This window comes from Myotis daubentonii, chromosome 2 (assembly GCF_963259705.1).
Source record: "Myotis daubentonii chromosome 2, mMyoDau2.1, whole genome shotgun sequence".
Taxonomy (NCBI): domain Eukaryota; kingdom Metazoa; phylum Chordata; class Mammalia; order Chiroptera; family Vespertilionidae; genus Myotis; species Myotis daubentonii.
The window spans coordinates 125785111-125800880 of NC_081841.1; the positions used below are offsets into that span (position 1 = coordinate 125785111).

The 15770-nt window shown below is 43.1% G+C and overlaps 1 protein-coding gene across 4 annotated transcripts in view; it reads right to left on the reverse strand.

The window, feature by feature from the left end:
* LRCH1 (leucine rich repeats and calponin homology domain containing 1) overlaps nt 1-15770 on the reverse strand; it is a 257491-nt gene that overhangs the window by 15591 nt on the left and 226130 nt on the right. For all 4 annotated transcript variants that reach the window (XM_059684471.1, XM_059684473.1, XM_059684470.1 and 1 more), the window contains 2 exons: nt 14905-15042; nt 5882-5959 (listed from right to left, as the gene is read on the reverse strand). In XM_059684471.1, the coding sequence (XP_059540454.1) occupies nt 5882-5959; nt 14905-15042 (216 nt within the window). The remainder of the gene's footprint in view (nt 1-5881; nt 5960-14904; nt 15043-15770) is intronic.

Genomic DNA, 15770 nt, shown 5'->3' on the forward strand with positions numbered 1-15770 from the left:
CTGACCTCCGGCAGCAACACTACAAAGTGTGATGAGATGATGCCAGCAACATCACCCAATCCCCAGACTTTTCAGGGTGCCATGATGCACGACTCTGTGGTAATTCTCTGGCAGCTAAGCAACTGAGGGAGGAGGAAAACATTATGGAGCTGCAGGATGTAACCAAACTTTCATGAAAATTCGAGCTCAAAGAAACCTAGGGGTCCAGTGATTTCCAAACTGTGTTCGGCAGCAGGACACTTTCTCTTTCCCCTAAAGGAAAACGTAGCTGGCAAAAGGGAACTGCTCTGGCTGAAGCAAGGGGATGGGAGTGATCTGTAGACTCCCATCTGGCTTTCCTTGGATTCCTGTGCAGACCATTCAAAAGAATCAAGGGCTCTGAAGAATGTGGTTTAAATCCATTGTTTAATTCCAACACCTCCACTTTGCAGAGCACGGAACTCAGGCACAGAGGGCGTGTTTGTGCTGGAAAGACAGGGGACTCTTCATGCTCATAGACCCAGGTTCAAATGCCAGCTCTGCTGCTTACCAGCTTTCAGTACAACTTAGCAAATTTTTTAACCCCTCTCTGAATCTCAGTTTCCTCACAGTATGGTAATAAAATATTTACCTTAAATCCTCAACAGTATTGTATAATTTTATTAACCAGTGTCAGTTGCCCAATAAATTTAATTTAAAAGATTAAAAATAAAAGAATTAAAAAAAGAAATTAATGCTTAAAAACAAATCCTCAACAGTGAGCATTTGAAATGATGCAGGCACAGGAAGTGCTCAGTAAATGAATGGTTAACTGCTCCATGTTTTAAAGGGTTTGCCCTAAGTTGTATAACTAGTTAACAGCACAGGTGGGACTAATTCACCCCAAACATCCTGCATTCCCTCACACTTCTTCCAGGTCAGACTCATTTAATTTGTGTCCCTTTAGTTGGGGAACTGGCCCCAAACAGAAAACCAAAACCTCAAACCAAGGAATGGGCAGCAGAAAGGAAAGTGACCCACTGAAAGGAAACTTGCCAGAGAGAAATTTTATATCCCTTTTCTACAATCTTTCCTTGGCATTCTCCTTAACAAACCTTCCCTGCATCCTAGAATCCCTCACAGTTGATGGCAAATTGGCCTGCTGACACTCTAACAGAATTTCTCCAGAACCCAATCGCCAACTTCTTTCTGTGACATCCTCTGCTTTTTATCTGTGGTGTCCACTGTTCCAATCCTAAGATCCCTGACCCTGGACTAACATTCAAGGGCATAGATCCAGCCTTATTCCAATGTCACAATTAGCAGAGGTCTGTAGTTACCTTACCTTTCTACATACTATAACCTGCAAATAATTAGGTTGTGTAATTCTTAATGCAGACAATTTGAAGACACCAGGTTTATAGGTAAGTCACACCAGAATCACTCTAGTAAAGCATACATGAACCTTGACTAACCCCAAGGCAGATATCTGGGAATATGTCCATGGGGACTTCTCAGGATAATATAATAAACTATAACCAGAACAATTTTTAACTTGCTTCCATCCCATTAAGTTACTTTAAATGTAATAATTTTAACTAAATCTGCTCAGCAACCACATTCTACCCATATGAACAATCATAAAACCTGCCAACCCTGACTTTGGCTTGTAGTTTCAAGCTGTGATTCTGTTATAAAGGGCTTAGAGCATAGCTGTGCCTTTTCAGTCTCTTCAGAATGATGTATTATTGTCAATAAGATATTTAGCTTAAAACATACAGAATTCAAGATCTCTGTGACTTATGAGGGTAAGTTATGGGTAGAAAAGAAAGCAGGACAAGCTTACAAATAAGGAGCAATTATCTGTTTGTCCCTGGGAAATCAATGAATATTTTGTTACCCAAATATTGTCTGATGCAAATAAGAAAATGTAATGTTATAGGTTCTCTGTTTTTAGGTAATAGTCTTTTTATTTTATTTACTGATTTATTTATTTTTATTTTTAAAATATATTTTTATTGATTTCAGAGAGGAAGGGAGAGGGAGAGAAAGATAGAAACATCAATGATGAGAGAGGATCATTAAAAGGCTGCCTCCTGCACGCCCTCTACTGGGGATTGAACCCGCAACCCCAGGCAAGTGCCCTTGACCAGAACTGAACCCGGGACCCTTCAGTCCGCAGGCTGCTGCTCCATCTGCTGAGTCAAACCAGCTAGGGCTTATTTACTGATTTATAAATTACATTTATTGGGGTGACATTGGTTAATAAAATTATATAGGTTTCAAGTGTACAATTCTATGATATATAATCTTACAGTGCATTTTATGCCCATTACCCAAAGTCAAATCTCATTCCATCATTATATGTTTGAACCCCTTTACTTTTTACTATCTCCCCACCCCCCTTACCTCTCGTAACCACAATTATGTTGTCTGTGTCTATGAGTTATTTGTTTTTCTTGTTTGTTCATTTGTTGCTTTCAGTTTTATATCCCATATGAGTGAAATCATACAGTTCTTAGCTTTTTCTGTCTGACTTATTTGCTTAGCATGACATTCTTAAGATCAATCCATATTGTCACAAATGTCAGTATTTCATCTTTTCTTATGGCTGAGTAGTATTCCATTGTATATATGTACCACATCTTTATTGAATCATTTATTGAAGGACATTTCGGTTGTTTCAATGTCCTGGCCAACATGAATAATGCTGTAATGAATATAGAGATAATATATCTTTGCAAATACATGTTTTCAAGTTTTTTGGTTACATACCTAGCAGAGAGATTGCTGGGTCATAACTCTTTTAAATTTTTTGAGAAACCTCCATACTGTTTTCCATGGGGGCTGTACCAATCTACATTCCACCAGCAATGAATGAGGGTTTCTTTTCCTTCACAACCTCTCCAACACTTGTCATTACTTACTTGTTGATAATAGCCATTCTAACAGGTGTGATGTGGTATCTGCTAGTTTTTATTTGCATTTCTTTAATAGCTAGTGAAGTTGAGAATCTTTTCATGTATCTGTTGGCCATCTGTATGTCTTCTTGAGAGAAGCATCTATTAAGGTTCCCATTTTTTAATTGGTTTGTTTGTTTGGTATTGAGTTGTAGGAGTTCCTTATATATCTTGGATATTAATCTTTTGTCAGAACTATTCTTTGCAAATATCTTCTCCCATACTGTTGGTTGCCTTTTTGTTTGTTGGTGGTTTCTTCGCTGTGTAGAAGCTTTTTAGTTTGAAATAGTCTCATTCATTTATTTTTGCCTTTACTTCCCTTGCCTTTAAGGTCAAATTCATAATAATATCTCTTACACCAAAGTCCATAAGTTTAGTACCTGTTTTCTTCTATGTAATTTGTTTCCGGTCTTATTTTTAGGTCTTTAGTCCATTTTAAGTTAATTTTTGTATATAGGGACAAACAGTGATCTAGTTTTTTTGTGTTTTTTTAAAAATATATTTTATTCATTTTTTTTTTACAGAGAGGAAGGGAGAGGGATAGAGAGTTAGAAACATCGATGAGAGAGAAACATCGATCAGCTGCCTCCTGCACACTCCCTACTGGGGATGTGCCCACAACCAAAGTACAGGCCCTTGACCGGAATCGAACCTGGGACCCTTGAGTCCGCAGGCCGACGCTCTATCCACTGAGCCAAACCGGTGAAGGCCAGTGATCTAGTTTTAATCTTTTGCATATGGCTTTCTAATTTCCCAGCAGCATTTATTGAAGAGGATTTATTTTCTCCATTGTATGCTTTTTGGCTCCTTTGTCGAAAATTATTTGTCCAAAACACATAGTTTTATTTCTGGGCTCTCAATTCTGTTCCATTGTACCAGTCTTTTTAAATTTCTGATTGCAAATGGAAAATTTATTCAACTACACTTGTGATATAACTATATTTTTAGTGTAAATCACCAATTGTGTGCCACATATTCACTCAAAACATCAACCCTCTTTTAACTACTGAAAGAAATGTAACTAAGTGGGAGGGTGTCATTTCACCCTCCCCCAACTCAGTATCATATTCCTAATGAAAATATTTCCTTATTTTCAATAACTTATTCCTCATCAATTCTGTGAGAGATGAAAGCATGCTCTTTTGAGTGTATACAGGAAGATTTGCCAACTGACTTTCAACTGGTGATTTATGCTTTTTCACTAGAATATTCCTTCCTTCCTTTAACATATCTTGTTAAAAAGTTCAACTGAATTTTTTTCTAGTAGCAATGAACTTAATGTAACTCTAGTCACCAGTAAAATGCAATTGGATTATCCATCAGGATGAACATACAGTATATGTACATATACACACACACATATGCAAACTTAAAAATCACCTCAGATCTTAAAAAATGTTTTTGAAAATAGTTTAAGTGGGATATTGGCAAAAAGTCATTTACTCCTTGTAATTCTTCTTAGGAATTATGAGTTGCCTATTAGTGCCAGAGACATAATGCAGAAATTATTATAAAAATTTCTTTGCATTTTTCTAAATCCCATTTGCCCACCTTAAAAAGAAATCGTAATTACTAATCTTTATTAATGATAAATGAGAAAGTGCATTCCCATTGCATTTTGTATTACCATAAGCCAAAAAACTTTGATGAGTTTAAAAATATCACAGGGGATTAGGTCATAACTCATTATGCTTTCTAGCACAAGAATAAATAATTCACCACCCAATTTGGTATCATAGTTTTGATTCACACATGAGAAATCTTATTAGCCCATGACAGAATAAAATTATTTTAAAAGGTATGTGTATAAGAATTTTCAAAAATATTTGCTTTAATAATTATTTTTCTTCAAATAAGATCAGAAACCCACCACTAATCCCTCATCAAACTAAAAATTATGGAGGAAAGGAAGGAAAGAAGGAAGGAAGGAAGGAAGGAAGGAAGGAAGGAAGGAAGGAAGGAAGGAAGGAAGGAAGGAAAGAAGGAAAAGGAGAAAAGGGAGGAAGGAAAGAAGGACGGGAGGGAGGGAAGGAGAGAGGGAGGGAGGCAGTCAAGTCTTCTCAGTTTCAATAAACTCCCATCACTGAGTAAAATGTAATTTCTTCACATACTCAAAAACAGTATCTTATGATAGAGTCTGTAATTATCCCTGGACCATTAGAAAAGATAGAAGAAATTACAAGAAATGGAATTTCTGTTGATCCCAATGATGATAAACTTCTCAACTTACCCGAAAATCCTGAGTGAATTGCTTTTGTCTCCCTCATAATTAGAAACCATCTTATGGTATTATTAGCAAAGTCTTTAAAAGCCCCAAATTGGCTGAGGCTGGGGTTTAGCTTGTGAAAAAGAAAAGTAGCAAACTAGAGTTGGGCTGGCTATAGGGACTTGCCAAATGAGCCTACAGCAGACTAAAGAGGGAAATATAAATGTAGTTAACAAACTATAAAGCAACATACAAACATTATTATTATTAATGGTAACTATTAATAATAATAATTAATATTTTAATGCTGATCATTTTGATCCACATACCCAAAATGAAAATCAACAAATTAGTTGTCAACTACAGCTCTGCTTTGCATAAGAGTCTTGGAAAAGGAAAGTCATCAGCTCCAAATTCTACTCTACGGGACCTAACTGAGGCTCATTGAAGCCTCAGCAATTTCTGCTCTTGGAGAAGGAGATCAAGCAAACTAAGTTTTTTTTCAAGTTTGGAATTACACACTTACTTCAAAACCTCAAAGAAATATTTTCCTTTTCTTCAGAATTGACCATAATGACTTAAGACATTTTAATTTCATTGTAATAGAGCAATTTAAACTAAAATGTTATGACTTACTTAATATTCCTTTTGAAAGACAGATTAAAAGGATGTACAAAGTTGTACATCTATCCAGTGGGTTCAAACACATAAATAAAATCCTTTCTAAAACACAGTATTTGGACAAGTTTGGTGTTACCTCTGGTACTCCTAATTTTCGGCATGCTTCCAAAAAGTTTTCCACATTTCTTCTGCATTTGGCCATGCTAAGCTTGGGCTATAAATGCAAACATGCAAAAATAATGCATTATTAAAAGAGAAATAATTTTAATAATAACAAAATTTAAACTTTCTATATGGCACAAGTAATATGTGTTTATTGGTGAAAAATTATGTATTCAATTAGAAGACAATAAAAATTTATCTATCCAGAAATGTACACCTAGTGATAAGAACTATTATTATTTTTATTATATTTTTCCAGGCATTGTATGCATACATTTGTGTCTACAAAAACATACATATATATGTATATACATAGATATGTGTCTTATATGCAGAATTTCTGCATATCCTATATAATAAAAGGGTAATATGCAAACTGACCCTAACAGCAGAACCACTGGGAATGACTGGTCACTATGACACACACTGACCACCAAGGGGCAGACGCTCAATGCAGGAGCTGCCCTCTGGTAGTCAGTGCGCTCCCACAGGGGGAGCTCTGCTCAGCCACAAGCCAGGCTGATGGCTGCCAGCACAGTGGTGGTGGTGGGAGCCTCTCCTGCTTCCTCAGCAGCGTTAAGGATATCCAACTTCAGCTTAGGCCTGCTCCCCACTGGCAAGTGGACATCCCCTGAGGGCTACCAGGCTGCCAGAGGGATGTCTGACTGCCAGCTTAGGCCCGTTCCCCCCAGGGAGCGGGCCTAAGCCAGCAGGGGGACATCCCCCGAGGTGTCCCAGACTGCGAGAGGGAACAGGCCGGGCTGAGTGACCCCCCCCCCCCGAGTGCATAAATTTTTGTGCGGGACTAAGCCAGCAGGTGGACATCCCCCAAGGTGTCCCAGACTACGAGAGGGCACAGGCCGGGCTGAGTGACCCCCCCGAGTGCATAAATTTTTGTGCACCGGGCCTCTAGTATGTATATATTTATACAAGTACATACATGTATGCATGTATGCAAAATTTTCTGCATATGTACATATTCGCTTATATACATGTATTCACACACACATATTTATACACAATTTTTATGGGACCAAACTCTTGTGTGATATACTTTAGAAGACAATAAAAATTTATCTATCCAGAAATGTCCACCTAGAGATAAGAACTATTATTATTTTTATTATATTTTTCCAGGCATTGTATGCATACATTTGTGTCTACAAAAACATACATATATATGTGTATACATAGATATGTGACTTATATGCAGAATTTCTGCATATCCTATATAATAAAAGGGTAATATGCAAATTGACACTAACAGCAGAACCACTGGGAATGACTGGTCGCTATGACACACATCTAAAAATACACCTTTTCCTATCAGCAATTATATTTGTATATAAAGGGTTAAATTCAGTAGCCAATTAAACTCTTTCCCATTAAAGCAATGAATTTAATTAGAAAGAGGCAACATCAAGATAAACAGCACTGAACAAGATGGATGTTAAGGACTTAACCAAGAGCCTCTCACAAAAGTGCTGACCCTGGCGAGGTGACTTCTGAGGTGTGTGGCATGGATAACAGGCACATCTTGATTCACACATTTTTATTTTTTACATGCTATGTTTTAAAAGCTTTACTGCTAAACTTAATGTTCCACTATTAGTTCTTTTAAAACGGGAGGCAAGAAGCATGAATAACTCCAACCGTCCACATACAGAAGCAATCCTATCTAATAATAGACAAACATGGTAATTGACCGTATCTTCGCTATGCCTCCTATTCGCTAATCAGCGTGATATGCAAATTAACCACCAACAAAGATGGCGGCTAATTTGCATACTGCAGGCAGGGCAGGCCAGCGCAAGCCGCCATCCGGGCCCCCGTGTGCCACCTAAGCCCCGCCCCCAGCCGGGACCCCCGTGTGCAGCCCTGGGCGGTGGGACACTGTGGCCATGATCGTGGTCGTGATCGTGATCGGAAACCAGGCCACAGGCAAGGCGGCACCCCGGGACCCAGGAGCCTCCCTGCCTGTGGCCTGTGATTGTGATTGTGATCAGAAAGCCGGGACCCAGGAGCCGCCCTGCCTGCGGCCTGTGATTGTTATCGTGATCGGAAAGCTGGGCCGCAGGCAAGGCGGCACCCCGGGACCCAGGAGCCACCTTGCCTGCGGCCCATGATCGTGATTGTGATCGGAAAGCTAGGCTGCAGGCAAGGCAGAACCCCGGGACCTAGGAGCCAAACTGCCTGCAGCCTGTGATTGTGATCGTGATCGGAAATTCGGGCCACAGGCAAGGCAGCCCCCCAGGACCCAGGAGCCACCTTGCCTGTGGCCGGTGATCAGCCTGTGATTGTGATCACGATCAGAAAGCCGGGCCGCAGGCAAGGCAGCCCCCCAGGAACCATGAGCCACCTTGCCTGCGGCCCGTGATCCTGATGGTGATCGGAAAGCCGGGCGCAGGCAAGGCAGAACTCCGGGACCCAGGAGCCTGTCAGCAAGGTCTGCAGGTGAAGTAGCGATCAAGCTGTCGGGCGGGGAGGAGGTACTGGAAGGAGCTACAGGAGCAGCTATGGCCAGAGACTGAAGACTCCCGCCGGAGTGAGGAGCAAAGACTGAAGGCTCCAGCCACAGTGAAGACTGTGTCCAGAGCGAAGATGGAAGGCGGTGGCTAGAGTGAAGGTCTGGGTCCCGGGTGCCAGAGGAAAACTGGTGCTGGCAGCCAGGGGAAAGAAGGCCTATTGCACGAATCTCTTCATGCAACGGGCCTCTAGTCCTATCTAATAAAAGAGAAACATGGTAATTGGCGTACGACCGATACCCTTTTCATTGGCTAATCAGCGAGATATGCAAATTAACTGTCAGCCAAGATGGCGGCCGGCAGCCAGGCAGCTTGAAACTAACATGAGGCTTGGTTGCCTCAGTGACGGAGGAAACCAACGTTCCCCGCCTGCGGCTGCAGGCCTCTGAGCGGGCAGTTTAAGAAACATTGTAACAAATACGCCCAACTTCAGCCAGCAGATTGGCAACATTGTAAGCAAAGGCCAGAAACCTACTTTCAGCCAGAGGCCTAAGAGCTGGAGCCAAGCCTCAAGCTAAAGCTGGCCCAGAATTAAAAAAAAAAAAAAAAAGGAAAAAAGGAGCGTTTGGGAGTTCAGTCACCCCCAGCCTGAAAACAGCCCTCAGCCCCTCACCCAGGCTGGCCAGGCACCCCAGTGGGGACCCCCACCCTGATCCAGAACACCCTTCAGGGCAAACCAGCCGGCCCCACCCGTGCACCAGGCCTCTACCCTATATAGTAAAAGGGTAATATGCCTCCCAGCACCGGGATCAGCGGAGCCGTGAGGCCTCCCGGCACTGGAATCAGCATGACAGGGGGCACCACTCAAACACCCTGATCGCCCTGCGGCTCTGTGTGTGACAGGGGGCGGGGCCACAACCTCCCTATCCGCCCTGCTCTATGCCTGATAGGGGGGAGCTCCCCCCCACCCACGGGCCCTGCTCTGTGTGTGACGGGGTAGAGCCATAACCTCCCCATCAGCCCTGCCCTGAGTGTGAGAGTGGCGGCGCCCCAACCCCCTGATCGGCCCTGCTCTGTGGGTGATAGAGGGCAGCACCCCAACCCCCTGATGGGCCCTGCTCTGTGCGTGACAGGGTACAGAGCCCCAACCCCCCTGATGGGCCCTGCTCTGTGTGTGACAGGGGGTTGCTCCACAACCTCCCCATCGACCCTGCCTTGAGTGTGACAGGGGGCGGCGCCCCAACTCCCCAATTAGCCCTGCTCTGAGCCCGACCAGGGGCTGCACCTAGGGATTGGGCCTGCCCTCTGCCACCCGGGAGCAGGCCTAAGCCAGCAGGTCGTTATCTCCCGAGGGGTCCTAGACTGCGAGAGGGCACAGGCCAGGCTGAGGGACCCCCCCTCCCCCCCCGAGTGCACAAATTTTTGTGCACCGGGCCTCTAGTGTTTTATAAAAACTGATCTTACCCTGCTAACAGCAAGGGAGAGTGAAGCAACTCATTCCATAGCTTAGGGGCCCGCACCAATCTTCATAAAACTAAATTTGCACAGTATTTATTAATAAAAGGAACTTCTTCTATCCCACCCCCTGAAAAAAAGAAAGAAAGAAAGCCTGCTTCCAGGTGGAACAATTTAATTTGGAAGTTAAACAAATATTTTCCACTCTAGCTGGGGAGGACATGAGGTCTGCAAAAATGGGCCAAGAAGCTGTTAGGTGGTTATGCCCACCCTTTGTGTATCTTAGGACAAGACAGCTACATTCAGCCTCATGCAAAGAGAAGGGATAGAAATGGGTAATGTGATATGGGGATATCAGACAAAAAGGTCCTAGCCCAGCACACAGGATACTGAGAGGCAGTTCTGATCCTCCTAATTAGGATTTAGGGGAGTCTGTTCTGAAACTCCAAAGATGCTCAACACCATTCAAAATACTTAGGTCAGCCCAGTAAAGTCAATGAAAGTGTGCTTTAAGCTACATAAAGAAAATGTTCCATCTTTGGAAGTGAGAAAGTGCCCATTCTAAGATTGTTGCCTAGTATCAATTAGAAAAGTACTTGACACCAATACAATAGTTTAAAAAAATCAAAAATTACACCAACTTCGATGCCAGTGGTTAGCTTACCAAATTGTCAAAGATTCAGAAAATCTATTTTAAGAGATTCTTAGCATCTATCCTATCTAATAAAAGAGAAACATGGTAATTAGCCGTACCTCCACTACCCTTCCCATTGGCTAATCAGGGCGATATGCAAATTAACTGCCAGCCAAGATGGCGGCCGGCAGCCAGGCAGCTTGAAGCGAACATGAGGCTTGCTTGCTTCAGTGACGGAGGACTCCAACGTTCCCCGCCTGCCGCTGCGGGCCTCTGAGCTTGCAGTTTGAAACATTGTTACAAATATAGAAGTTAAACAAAAGCCCAGAAACCTGCTTTCAGCCAGCCGGGATCTCAGAGCTGGAGTTGAAACAGTGTTTCGATTATAGAACCCAAACAAACCAGATATCTGCTTTCAGCAGCTGAGGCCTAAGAGCTGGAGCCAAGCCTCAGAGCTAAAGCTGGCCCAGAATAAAAAAAAAAAGAAAAAAAGGAGTGGTTGGGAGCTTCAGTCACCCACCATCCTGAAAACAGCCCTCAGTCCTCACCCAGACTTGCCAGGTACCCCAGTGGGGACCCCCACCCTGAAGGGTGTGTGACCAGCTGCAAACAGCCATCATCCCCTCATCCAGGCTGGCCAGGCACCCCAGTGGGGACCCCCACCCTGATCCAGGACACCCTTCAGGGCAAACCAGCCAGCCCCCACCTGTGCACCAGGCCTCTATCCTATATAGTAAAAGGGTAATATGCCTCCCAGCACTGGGATCAGCGGAGCCGCGAGGCCTCTTGGCACCGGGATCAGCGTGAGAGGGGACAGTGCCCAAACCCCCTGATTGCCCTGCGGCTCTGTGTGTGACAGGGGGCGGGGCCACAACCTCCCTATCCGCCCTGCTCTGTTTGTGACAGGGAAGGCACCCCAACACCCTGATCAGCCCTGCTCTGTGCCTGATAGGGGGGAGCTCCCCAACCCCCTGATTGCCCTGCGGCTCTGTGTGTGACAGGGTGCGGTGCCCCAACCCCCTGATCGGCCCTGCTCTGTGGGTGATAGAGGGTGGCGCCCCAACTGCCCCCCACGGGCCCTGCTCTGTGTGTGACGGGGTAGAGCCATAACCTCCCCATAGGCCCTGCCCTGAGTGTGACAGGGTGTGGTGTCCCAACCCCCTGATCCACCCTGCTCTGTGTGTGACAGGGGGAGGTGCCCCAACTCCCCTGTCGGCCCTACTCTGTGATTGACAGGGGGGAGCTCCCCAACCCTATGATCGACCCTGCTCTGTGCGTGACATGGTATGGAGCCCCAACCCTCCTGATGGGCCCTGCTCTGTGCATGACAGGGGGTGGCGCTGCAACCTCCCCATCGACCCTGCCTTGAGTGTGACAAGGGCGGTACCCCAACCCCCCAATTGGCCCTACCCTGAGCGTGACTGAGGGTGGCATCGCAACCTCCCGATCCGCCATGCTCTGTGCATGACAGGGGGCGGTGCCCCAACTCCCCAATCAGCCCTGCTCTGAGCCCGACCAGGGGCTGCACCTAGGGATTGGGCTTGCCCTCTGCCACCTGGGAGCAGGCCTAAGCCAGCAGGTTGTTATCTCCCGAGGGGTCCCAGACTGCGAGAGGGCACAGGCTGGGCTGAGGGGCCCTCCTCCCCCCCCCAGTGCACAAATTTTTGTGCACCAGGCCTCTAGTATATATATAAAAGCCTAAGTGACCGAATGGTCAGTTGCTATGACATGCATTGACCACTAGGGGGGCTGATGCTCAATTCAGGAGCTGCCCCCTGGTGGTCAGTGTGCTCTCACAACCAACCTCCTGTGCCCCCTCCCCTGCTGGCCAACCTCCCGCAGCCCGAACAGCCCCAATCACTGGCTGGGCTGAGGGACCCCACCTGTGCACATATTCATGCACTGGGCCTCTAGTATTGACAATAATAGTGATTCTGTTTACCACTATATTCCCTCAGTTTGGCATTAAAAATGGACAGTATTGGTTTCATGAATGAAAAATTAGCATGCTTAAAAAGCTGGCAATCACATGGATGGAAAAGTTTCCCATTCATGACTGATCAAGTGTTTACTATGTCTCAGATTCTTTATCTGGTGCTAAGGATGCAACTGTGAAACTGAAAGATACAATCCTCATGGTCACTTAGTTCTGTTCTAGTCCAAAATATTAACAAGTTCGAGAAAATTACAGTAGAGTATGATAGATCTTAGTTGTGGGGAGATTGTTATAAGAAAGAAAAAAAGGAAAACACTCTATCTCAGTGCTGAGGAGTCAAGAATGGCTTGCGTCCTGTAAACACTATGGTAGAGAAGAAATGAGAGCTAGTGATGCTGCAGGTGAAGGATCTGGAGGCAGGGTGGGGAGCAGCCTTCTCGTTCAGAGAGCAGCCTCTGCAAACACTGCTGTAGAGATAGCACGCCACACGACACTGTGGCTTAGGCCTTGTCAAAGAGGCTTTAAGATGCTCTCTGAAGAATTTTCAAAGAGTGGACATTTAGCAACTGCATTTCTAAAAAGGAAGCATAACATATGCTATCATATGTTACAATTACTAAAATGGATGTTTACGAAGAATTTTAGTGACATGGGAAATATTTAGGTTTTAATAATAAATTTTAAAAAACAATATATATCAGATGCTTACAATTAAAAAACTTAAATACAGAAAGTGCTAATAGTATAGTAACCAAAATGTTTTGATTGTCTTTGGGCGATTTATTTTTCTCCTGCATTTCTCTATTTTTTTCTTTTTTGCCAACTAGGCTTTATTTCTCATTCTATTTTCATTTAAAATGTTATTTAAAGAAAAATAAAGGTGAAAAACCAAAGGATTTTTAATAAAATGTAGCATTTTTTCTTAAGAATAACTATACAAATGCATATAGATACATGATTCATAGTGTCCTCTTACACCGTACAAAATAATTGTACATTTCAATTGGAAGCTGAGAAATCATAGTTTCTTTCTTATACTTTGGGGGAAAATTATTTAAATGAGAATTTGGCACACAGCTCTGACAATATTATAACAGTTTGGATCCCACATGTAAAAAATACTAGAAAGTTTCGCACTGGATTATAGGACAAAATTTACTGCCCAGCCTAAGGCAGCTAGAGGCAGATTTGAAAGAGGAGACAAACTGGTCATTCCACGCCCCCATTTTCTGAAGCAAAAATGACCAAACTTTCCAAAGGAAAAATATGTTCAACAGTATAAAAAAGAAACTGAGAGTTGAAATGGCATCATCAGCTAAGAGAACAGAGGAAAGAAATTAGGACAAATAGTGCCAATGTGAGGCTTTCCAGGAGGTCGAGGGAGGGCGCAGGTGGTTTCACAGTGGCTTTCCCCCAGCGCCCTTGCCGCGTGGTCATTTTATGAGCACTATGCCTTGGGATTAAGAAGTCTGAATTTTGAAAATCTGCCCTAATAACACTAATTATAAAAATGGCTTACATGTGTGGGTATATCATATGTAGTACCTCATTTCATCCTCACAATATTTCCCATAGGGAAAAGCAAATTGAGTTTAAGAGGGGTTAAATAACATTCCCAAAGACATACGGCTTATGAGCAGATCTGGAATTTGAATCCAAACCCTAAGCCCCTACTCTTTTCCTGCCTTGTCTAAAGAACAGCAAATAGTGTGAATAGACATTCTTCTTTCTTCTCTACTTGTCTGAACCCGATATAGGCTTCCAGGACAAGCTGATCCCTGATTCTCCACACTCATCTGACTGACCATAAAAGTGACTCCATGGTTCTCCTTTGGATGGTAACATGCTCTGTGTATACAGGAAGAGGATCCATTTGCCAGCTTTATCTCCCCTACAGAGGGGACAAATATTTTTAGGGCATTAATGGCGTCTCACTTATTTTCACATTTCCCATCATTCCCCAATGCCCCCAGCGTACCCGGGAGCACAGTGAATGATCAAGGAACTGTTGCATTAACGACGGCTGATCAGCCTCTGGCTGGACAGGTCAGTAATGATTTTTTACACAGAGCCCACATTTTTTCAGAGGTATCCTAAAATCCCAATGGCTAATAAAGGAAAGAAACCCCATTCAAACGAGAAGCTACCAACTAAAAAACAGCTTTCCCAAAGCCTTCTCACTGCTAAATAACCCTTGGTAAGAAATGAATCTTTAGTCCCTAATGTCTTAAAATTAGCACCCCAACCAGTAATTTCATAAATATGATTTGCTCTATATTTGAAATAAATTCATTTTCTGTCACTGACACATTTATTTTAAATATTCTCCCTTTAAGAGTGAAAATATTGCTTCCTTCAGATTTATTCCTTTCTGCTCTTCAAGTGGTTTGGGGCCCAACAGAGAGGATCTGAGCAGATGATCCCATCGGCATTGTTAGCCAGCAACACTGTCTCAAAAGAGTCTGTTTTATGTAAAAAGTAGTTTCCCTTTATGTAGTGTTACTTACAACTGCTGGTGAGGGGACGTGGATGCTTGCAACAGATCGCGGGCGGATGTGATTGACCAGATGGCAGAGGACAACACCATCCATGAGCGCAGCCCCCAGATCTTCGTGCAGGCTGACCTTGAGTCTCATCTCAATGCTCTGTGGGGGAATCAGGACGTTTTGGTCAACGATGGACCACATATACAGCAGTGGTATACCATATAGCAAAGGTGTGTAGTAGGCTGCACCATCTAGGCTTGTGTAAGTGTGCTCAATGATGTTCACAAAACGATGAAATTGCCTGCCAATTTCTCTGAATATATCCCCATTGTTAAGTGGCACATGACTGTATATGAGATGCTCACAATTCGGAAATAACTTAAATGTAGAAAGAATGCCAGTAGAAGCCAAAATGTTAACAGTGCTTGTCTTTGAGCAGTGGGATACAAAAGGATTTATTTTTCTTTAGCATTTCTCTATTTTCTCCAATCAGCATTATTTCCTATTATATTTTCAATTAAAATGTTATTTTAAAAAGGAAAAAAGTGACAAGTAAAGGATTTCTAAAAGAATATAGCATTTTCCCTGAAGAATTAATAAAATATGCAAATATGAATAGATACATGATTGATAGTGTCCTCTTACATCTTATAAAATGATAATTGTATACTCAAATTAGAGGCCAAGGAGTTATAGTTTTTCCTTTGTAATTTGGGAAAACATATTAAATGAGAATTTAGTACACATCTCCAACAACATTATAACAGTTTTTATCTCATTTGTGAAAAATACTGGAAGTTTCACATTGGATTATAGGACAAAATTTACTCTCCAACCTAAGGCATCTAAAGGCAGATTTAAAAGAGAAGACAAACTGTCCCCCTCCA